This window comes from Lactuca virosa, chromosome 9 (genome assembly GCF_052849685.1).
Source record: "Lactuca virosa cultivar CGN04683 chromosome 9, Lactuca_virosa_CGN04683_v6, whole genome shotgun sequence".
Classification (NCBI taxonomy): Eukaryota; Viridiplantae; Streptophyta; class Magnoliopsida; order Asterales; family Asteraceae; genus Lactuca; species Lactuca virosa.
In genome coordinates, this window is record NC_136434.1 from 260,480,528 (window position 1) to 260,490,666 (window position 10,139).

The window sequence follows — 10,139 nt, forward strand, 5'->3', positions numbered from 1 at the left end:
TATTTACATATGAAAAAATGTATTCACATGTAAATCATTAGTAAATCACATGTAATTCAGATATGAATCACATGTAATTCATATGTAAATCACATGAATTTTTGTGAGTGTTTTTGAATTGATCAATTGTTTTTTTTTAATTTTATTGTAGATTTGGAAGGAAATTGTGGTGAATATTTGAAGAGTTGAAAAATGATAAATTAAAGAAAATAGGGAATTATTGATGTGAAGATATGAAAATGCTTTGAAATTTTGTAGCATTTTTTTTATTTTTTATACAAAAAATAAAAATATGAATATATTCATTTGTACCTAAAATGTGAATGTGCAAATTGGAAGATTTGTTTTTTTTCACAATAAGTACAAAATCTTGAATTCTTCCAAGCATTTTCCATTGCTATTTCTCTCTGACTCTTAACTCTCTTTCCTGTTGCCCATCCTTTGTATGTAATATCTTTTGGATTCTTTATTTTAGGTACATCTGGCTTTGATACTCCAATCATTGAATCCAACTTTTCCTTTTTTGTACGATTATCTTTCTTTGGTAGATTCATTGCTTCAGCATCATGTCCAATAACATTGATACATTGTGTGACTATAGAATATGCATCTTGTATCATTCTTTCACATCCATTAATATTGTCAGCAATACCATGACTTTTTATCAATTCCTCAGGTCTTATTATACTTTTCTGCCATCTTCTCAACATATACTTTGATGGTATATTTTTTACAAAATTTGATTTCATAACACATAGTATATGCCTGCATAAAATTCCATATTGTTCGAATACCAGGCAAGTACATTTATACGTTTCTTCATTTGGAAATACCTTAACCTGGAAAATATTTATACAAGACACATGTTAATTATATTGTTTTTCATTTAAATTTATACTATTTCATAAATTAATCAAATAAGATTTTTCATTTTAATAACAACTGAATTAATTGTTCATCAAATTAAATTCAGATTTTAATCACAGGTAATTCACATATTATTTACATGTGATTCACATGTAAATCACATCTGTTTTTTGTATGATTTACATATGATTTACATGTGATTCACATGTAAATCATATGAATTAGATGTGATTCATATGTAATTTACATATAATTCACATATGAATCACATGTGATTCACATATAAATAACATGTAATTAACATGTGATTTACATGTGATTTATATGTAATTGACAAGTAAATCATATGTGATTCACATATGAATAAATTGTATATATCAGATTAAATAACATGTAATTCGCATATGAATTTCATTCATAAATAAAGTTATTTAATAACATCCATACCTGGTATTGAAATTGCTTTCTATTGTGACTTTTGAAAATATATGAATTTTTGTTGAAGAACACACTTATGTTTTGTATATCTTCATCCATTATTTGCTCAATAATAAAGTATGTTTTATGATCTTGAACTCTCTCATATGGTGTGGCTGAGCATGTCCAGACAGAATCTTCTATCTCTTTTTGAAATAATTTAAATATATTATGTGTGTAGAACTTTGATGCTTGTACTTCAAATTGAAGATTTGTTTGAATTGGTGGGTTTTTATTTTTGGAATTAAAGTCGTTTGTTGATTGATGATTTCTTTGCTCATCCATTGCAGATTCAAATTTGCACATGAACATAATTAGATTTGAATCTTTTGACATGAATCTTTTGAAGAAGCTATTTACACTCTCTGATCTTGATGTTGTCCTCATCAGCCCTGACAGTGCAGTGTCTCTAAAATAAGCCGGAATCCAACTTGTTCGAATATTATACATCTCTTTCAGCCATTTGTTATCTTCTAGTTTATATCTTTTTATTAGATACTTCCACTTTTCTTCAAATATATCTGGATCAATACAAGAATTCCAAATTAGACCTTGCATTCTTTTTATAAAGTTAGTCTCATTTACTATTTTTGCTGAAACCTACAAAAAGAAAAGGTTACATGTAATATATAAATGGAAAACATGATATTTAATGTTCACATGTGAATGTTGTTTTAGTATTATAATAACATAGGTGATCAACTACACTTTTGGTGACAATACAGAGATGGTTTTAAAGTATGTTTTATTTTCATATTTTTGTCGCCTTTATACAACTTGATTTTCTTCCTTAATACATTTATCAAGTATGTAGTGATTCACATGTAAATAACAAGTGAATCACATATGAATCACATGTAAATCACATGTGATTCACATATGAATCATATGTAATTCACATGCAAATTACAAATGAATCACATATTAATCATATGTAAATAACAAATGAATAATTGGTCATATATCAAGTATGTAGTGAATCATTGGTCATAATAATTGGTCATACATGTCCGTATACATCTCTGTATACAGTTATGTAAACAGATCCCAAAAGTTCAATGCTTTCATCTGTGACTGAATAAATGGGACATTAAAAAAAGTTTTTAATCAAATTATAAGTCAAATTATAAATGAAAGCTTATTTAAACATTATAATACAATTTTACCTTATCTGTTAATTTCTTTCCAATGTGCCACATGCAAAGACGATGAGTTGATTCATTAAAAACGGTTTCTACAGCTTTAGCCATAGCTGAATCTTGATCAGTGACCACAACATTAGGTTGTCTACCAAAGCAATTGAGAAAGCATTTGAGGAGCCATGTATAGAATTCCGTTGTTTCTTTAGTTAGCAAACCAGCACCAATTGAGACACATCTTTTGTGGTTATCAATTGCAGTAAATGGAACAAAGATCATATTATATCTGAAAATCATTAAAATATTTAACATAAATACTAAATGCAAATATTTTAATATATAAATATTAAAGAAATTAAGTATTACTTACTTGTTTGTTTTGTATGTAGCATCGAATGATACCACATCATAGAATTCTTTGTAGTTTCTTTTTGCTATTGCATCTGCCCAAAACAGTGCCCTTAGCTCATTATCCTCCAACAAGTAATGAAAAGCGAAAGAAGGCACATTTTTACGTCGTAGTGTTAAAAGATTTATCAACATATTTGCATCACTATCTCCTATATAGCAGTTTAAGTCTCTTGAAAAATTTTTGTAGTCGATTTTCTTTGCACCTTGTTTACTGTAACCACCCTTTAAACTAGTAACCATGCTATGTGCTTTGCTTGCTCCTATATTTTATGTGCTTAACTGAGTTATAATTGTCTTGTCATAATGATCCAACTTTCTTTTCGACTTTGACATGTGCACTGTACTGTTTGTGTAGAGCTCATGGTTGTGTTTTTCAACAAATGTATTAATGAAAAACTGATCAGTATTTTTTATAAATTTGAAACATATCTTTGCTTCGCAAGACATCATTTGGCTTTGATGTTTTCTTTTTTGTTTGCCTTCTACTCCATTCAAAGTGTCAGCATTTTTCTTATCTGGTTCACCAGCCCTACTACATATCACATACTTGTATTGTAAAATATCATCAATCGTTCTACTTGATGCAAGTCTGCAATCAAATCCTGCTTTCTTTGCATATATTTGGTAAAACTGAATTCCATGATCTAATGTTTCAAACACCATATCTTTCTTTGGCAGGAATGATTCATCAACTCTTGGGATCCACTCAATTGTTTTTGTGCCACGAGGAGATTTTACTTCTATGCAGCTTAATTTATCTTCATCTTCTGATTCAAAATGTTTTGCTGCAAATTAAATAATATTAAATCAAATCATATATAGGAAAACATGTCATTTAAAATCAAAGTAATATTTTAGTTACAATCAAGATTATTATTAATAGAAACTTACCTTCTTCATTATCATTTGACTGGGATGTTGAAGAAATTTGCTCATCCTCTTCAATAATATCTTTGAAAAATGCATCTTCAACATGTATATCACCATTGTTTATGTTAAATTCACTAGATTCTTCATCAACATCACCTATTAAAATCATATATTTATTTATCATTAGTGTATGTAATTAAAATGAAAATTATGTTTGAATACAATTTGATTTACATAGAAACACATATTATTCATATGTGATTGGCATATGAAACAAATATGATTCACATGTAAATTATGAGTAAATCACATGTAATTCACATATGAATTACATGTGATTCACATGTAAATCACAAGTGTATTACATGTGAATTCATATGTGAATTACATGTGATTTACATGTGAATTACATGTAATTCACAAATGAATTACATGTAATTCACATATGATTCACATATAAATCACAAATGTATTGCATATGAAAAAATGTAATTCACATGTAAATCATGAGTAAATCACATGTAATACCTCTTTGTCAAGAACAGGTTCCTAGAAATTGAAAGTGCAGCTTGGCCTGATATTAAGACAACTGCTATCTCTTCTAATGTCAGGCGTAATGTTGGATCAGTATGTAACTTCATACTTTCATGCTTGAATCAAATTAGTTGACATGATTACAATATTATACTTGGTTTATTCCATATGAACTCTTCTATCTACTTCATAATCAACAATATTAATTGATAATTTTTCAGTTTTTACGAGTACTTGCGGAAGAAAATGATGGAAGTGCTTCTAAGGAAGTGTCAGAACAAGAACTTGCATTATCCAAAGCTGTAGATGAAATGGTATCAAATATATAAACATCTCCAGAACATTTTGAGCATGAAAAAGAAAAGCATCGCTTATATGCACATTAATGGCGTGAAAAATTCTCAGTTAATGAATCAATGGCTGAAACAAAGGAGCACCTTCAGATATGAATCACATGTAATTCAGGTATAAATCACATGAATTTTTAATGAATCAACTATGAATAACATATGACTTATATATGATTCATATATGAATATGTGATTCATATATTATTCATATGTGATTTTAATATGAATATCAATTAAGTAAATTTTAATAGCATACGTTTATTATTAAAAAAATTATGAATCATTACCTGCTAAAAAATTTATGTCGCTTTGCAGATCTTCAATTATTCTTCCTGAATCCATTAAATTGCTGAAAAAAGTCTCAATTTACATTCAATAAAACAACGTATTAGAAATCCGAATGCTACTGTATTTAAATATCCAAATAAAAAGTAATGAATGAATGAATCGTATGAATTTACATTCGGTAATCTGTTTTTCCTTCATTGATATAATCGTAATGAATGAATCGTATGAATTTAAGATAAGATGATAACCTCGAAAGAAATCAATGACGAATCGTATGAATTTTGCTTTGGAATCGATCTCGAATTTGCGTTAACAGCGATAACTATTCAATCGATGTAGATTTTATATGATTTCGTCGTTGATTTTGATAATTTTGAAGGTTAGAAGATGATATTTTGGAAAGAAATTCGTACAGATGTTGTATTTACGTAATTAAAGTAATAAAAAAGTGTAAAAGATAATCTTACCCTTATGATCTTAAATCCAATCCAGCGGTCCACTTTTAGTTCTCGGGAAACTATGAGTTCTCAACCGATCTCAACCACATATATATATATATATATATATATATATATATATATATATATATATATATAGGGAAAGGATCAAATGAGAACACCTAAAAGGTTGAGAACGCGAGAACAGTTCTAGACCAATCAATATATAAGGGCATATTAGTAATTGTATATTTAAATTAAATTAAAATAAAATAAAATTAATCAAATTCCCTTAAATTTAGGATCAGTTACCAAAATAGAAGGAAATATTTGATTTTTTATTTTTCTTATTAATGAAATATAAAAAAACATTTTTATCAAAAAAAAAATTAAAACTAAAAAATTTAATTTTTTTTTCTTAAAAAATATTTTTTTTCTCCAATTTCATGTCTATTTTTAAACAATCAGATTATTAAAAAAACGTTTTTACCATGATTAAAAAATGTTTTTTGTTTTTTTATTTTTTACCAATATATCAAAAAGATTAATCATTTCAACCGAATATGTGTAATCATACAAAAATAAAAACATATTTATAGTCATATATGAATCTGTTGTAATTGTGAATGAATAGATGAATTAAATTATAATAATAAAAGAATATAATACAATTTATAGAGAAAAACTACAATACAACTATAATCATAAATAAATAAAAATATTGGATATTTATATCTAGATTACACATCTATTCATAAATAATAACACAACAAGTTACAATGTAATACATATCTATTTTTCTATAATCACATTTGAATACAACATAAACAAAAATTATAATAACAATAATTAATTATTCATAAATGAATATATATCATTAATCACATTTGAATACAAATCCAGTCATAATGAATACCACTATAATCATAAATAAATACCATAGCTGCCGATCCCATGAGGCACATGACAAAACCCATTGCTAACTTAGACAGTGTCACAAATAAGATCAGAAGAATCAGAAGAATAACTCAACCAGTCAGCAAAAAAAAGCCTCAAGTCAAATTTAACCCTGGGGAAATCAAAAGAGGCAGCAGCCTCTTGGCTTTTCCCCCTCACCTCGAACGCTTGTAGAGGAAAGGATGACAGAATGTGACGCGAGCCAGAGGAGCACCACGGTCGGGATCGTGGATGATTTCGGTGATTACACCCTTGAGGTAACCATTGTGTTCTCCAAAGTCGAGGCTGCGGAACCTAGCAGGCCCCTTCCGGTGGTGGGTATGGGGCTTAAAGAACGATCATGCTCCCTTACGTTGTGCCCTAATCACACGCTTGATTTCTGGTTCTCTCTTACCTCTCTGTCTCTCTCTCTCGCACACACTCGGTGGCTAGGATTTGGGGACGACGACAGGTTCTGGGGAGTGAAGATCCTGATATAGGGTTTGGCAATCGACAGTAAGTAGTAATATGGGCCGAGCTCTGTTGTATGGATAATTTAGATGGCTGTTACAGGCATCAAGAATCCCTAGACTAATCTTCAAGAGTCAAATTTCAAACAAAATTGAACCATGATAAATTCGCAGCAACAAACCAGCATAATCGGTGGTCCTTTTTCCCCCTCCTCTTTGCGATCAATCTGCCACCACCGAGCCCCCTTCTTTCCTTTCTTCTTCTTCATTCGCTGCCAAGAATAACCACCATGAGGTTCTGATTTAGATGGAGCGATTGAGACCGATGTACAGGTGAGGGAGGCGTGCCCTAGGTATAGAGAGAAAGATGAAGTCGAAAATAGTGGAGTGAATGATGAAGTCATAGGTTTATAGAGAGATTGAGAGATTTTAGGAGTTGTTTAAAATAAAGGAATGATTAATTACCATGATACCCTTTTCTTATTTTTAATTCAAATTAATTGAATTTAAACATTTTAATAATAACAAAATTTCTAATTAATTATAGCCTTAGATCTAAGATAATAGATGGATGAGATCTGTTCTCGCGTTCTCAACCTTTTAGGAGTTCTCATTTGATCCTACTCCTATATATATATATATATATATATATATATATATATATATATATATATATATATATATATATATATATATATATATATAAAGTGGTTCAAATGAAAACCAAAAAAAGATTAAAAACTCTAAAAACCATATTAAAACCAAAAAGGATTAAAAACTCTAAAAACTATTTTTCATTAAAGAAGCTTTTGTTATTCTAACTTTTTGAAAATAACACCTCATTAATCTTAGACTTTAATTAAAAAAATATTAAAAAACTTTATGAACCATTTTCCATACATGATACTTTTGTCATTCTAACTTTTTAGAAATAGCAACTCATTAATCTGTAAACTTTCATTAAAAAAACTCAGAAACTTTAGTAAACACCTTTTATTAAGGGTGATTTTGTCATTCTAATTTTTAGAACTAGCTACTTATTATCTTAGACTTTCATTAAAAAAATGTATCTTATACGATTATTAAAATTATGTTATTTTTTTATTTTTTTGTTTTTAAATAACAAAAATGTCATTATCACGCTTCAGCTAAGAAAATTCACAATTCAAATACCATATTCATAGTTTAACAAACATATTAATTCAATCATTCAAAATTTAATGAACACATTATACACCAATTTACAACTTAACAAAAATAACACCCACACTCCACCGCCAACAATCACATGTACCACTACCATTATCATTATTCCATCCTACCACCATCAAATCCACTACAACCACTATCAATATTACATACTACTTCCACCACCAAGCATCATTGTCACTCTTCCTTCCTCTTACTATCATAAGACCTAGATCTCTTTCTGTCCATTCTATCTAAGTTCACAAATAATTTTACTAAAACAAATATCACAAGTTAAAATAACATTGTCAGTTTAAAATTACAAATAATATTCAAAGTTTAAAACATGTATTGACAGTTTAATGCAACGATCCACCATTCACAGTTAAATACAAAACATATAAAACATTATTTTTTAATTAATTCAACTAGCACATTGTGAGCTATATCATAGTCGAATTTCAAGATGACAATTTAGATGCTTTATCTAAATTATCTTTTGTTGTCCATTCTATCTAAGTTCACAATTACCTTTTTTATAACTCACAAGTTAAAACAATATTCACAATTTAAAATTACGGCTTAAAACAATATTTACAATTTAAAACATATATTCACATATACTACAACGACTCATAATCATTCACAATTTAATACAAAACATATAAAACATTATTTTTTCAATTATTTTAACGAACACCTTGTGAGTTGTATCGAAATCGGATTTCAAGATGACATTTTCATACGCTTTATTTAAAACTATCTCTTAGACTCTTACTGCCTATTCTATCTAAGTTTACAATCAATTTTACAAAAAATCATAAGTTAAAATAATATTCACATTTTAAAATCACGACTTAAAACATTATTCACAGTTTAAAACACATATTCACAATTTAAAACACATATTTTAATACATTGATCCATTCTTTTCTACACAATTCACAATTAAGTACAAAACATATAAAACATTCTTTTTTAATTGTTTTGTTGAACATTTTGTAAGTCGTATCAAACTCAAATTTCAAGATGACATTTCAATGTGTTTTATTTAAAATTATATCTTAGATTCTTATTGCCCATTCTTGAATTATGTGAATATTATGTGTTTCATGATTATTATAATATAATAAAATAGAAAACATCAGCCGAATCGTCCTTAAATCGTAAAAATAAGTGCGCCAAAACATATATATTATTAAATATTTAGAAAGTACACGTCTTCCCGATCCCGAAAATATAAATTTCGTCGAAATCTGAATCCATATGAATTAGATATGATTTTTATAAGATATAAAAGTCAGTCGCGCACAAGGAATGTGTGACGTAAAAAGCTACGAAGAGAATGATTGACTTTTAACTAATGCGAACAAAAAGAAAATCGTAGTACTCCTTAAAATAAGAATTTTGAGAAAAAGAATGTCAAAAACGGAGTCCGTACGAGAGAGTTATGATTTTAGCAAAATCATTAAATTTTATAAAAACATGGACAAAAATATAAATTCAAAACTAGCTGACGAAGTCTCGTCGATAGCTACGTGTGGATATAAAGAACGTAAAAAACGGCTAGATTTTTCACCAATGAATTGACGCATATAACCTTCTGGTTGGTACCTTCAAAGTTTAAAATCTCATATTTTTTTATTTTTGAGTGATCTTTATGAAAAGCTCTCGACTCAAGACTTTTCTTCCAAAAGATCCAGTTTTATTTTTTTTGAGATTTTAAGAAATATCTTGTCACTTAAAATAGATCCAAAGCTTACTTGTTCTTATGGCTACACTAGTCACAAAAGTACTTCTTCCAGACTTTCTGACTTATGTTAAGTTTCAGAATTTGGTTGAAGCTAAAGCCACCCTTGAAACCTATTCAGAAAGAAGCCTTTCACTATTTCTTATTAAATAGATGATTGTAATTCAACTGGATGCCAAACAAGCACTTCTGAATCTCTCTTGGTTCAGAAGGAAGAGATCGTTGTCTGGGATCACTCTGAATTTCATGTCAATTATTATTTTGACATCACTAAATCCCATAAATTAACTTTGCTTTATTTCTTTTTCTTTGGCACACTCTTGCACAAAAATCTCTATGATTTTTCCAAGTCTTGTACTAATTCATGTGGATTACTATTATTCCGAAAACAGGTTATGGTGTATTGGGATTCACTCCGAATG

The 10,139-nt window shown here is 28.4% G+C and overlaps 1 protein-coding gene across 1 annotated transcript; it reads right to left on the reverse strand.

Moving 5' to 3' along the window:
• Positions 1-302: 302 nt before the first annotated feature.
• On the reverse strand, positions 303-3,557 carry LOC145140491 (protein FAR1-RELATED SEQUENCE 5-like). Its single transcript, XM_079073963.1, has 5 exons — positions 3,239-3,557; positions 2,854-3,154; positions 2,511-2,769; positions 1,543-1,944; positions 303-839 (listed from the first exon to the last, which is right to left on the reverse strand). The coding sequence occupies exons 1-5, from the start codon at positions 3,555-3,557 to the stop codon at positions 303-305; spliced, it is 1,818 nt and encodes a 605-aa protein (XP_078930089.1).
• Between the last annotated feature and the right edge of the window lie 6,582 nt (positions 3,558-10,139).

Excerpts from the sequence above, each read along its gene's own strand:
- LOC145140491 (XM_079073963.1), bottom strand. The coding sequence starts at position 3,557 with ATGGTGTTTGAAACATTAGATCATGGAATTCAGTTTTACCAAATATAT. Across the intron at positions 3,155-3,238 it reads CCATGAGCTCTACACAAACA|GAGCAAGCAAAGCACATAGC; the intron begins GTACAGTGCACA and ends CATAAAATATAG. Across the intron at positions 1,945-2,510 it reads GAAAGAAATTAACAGATAAG|GTTTCAGCAAAAATAGTAAA; the intron begins GTAAAATTGTAT and ends TTCTTTTTGTAG.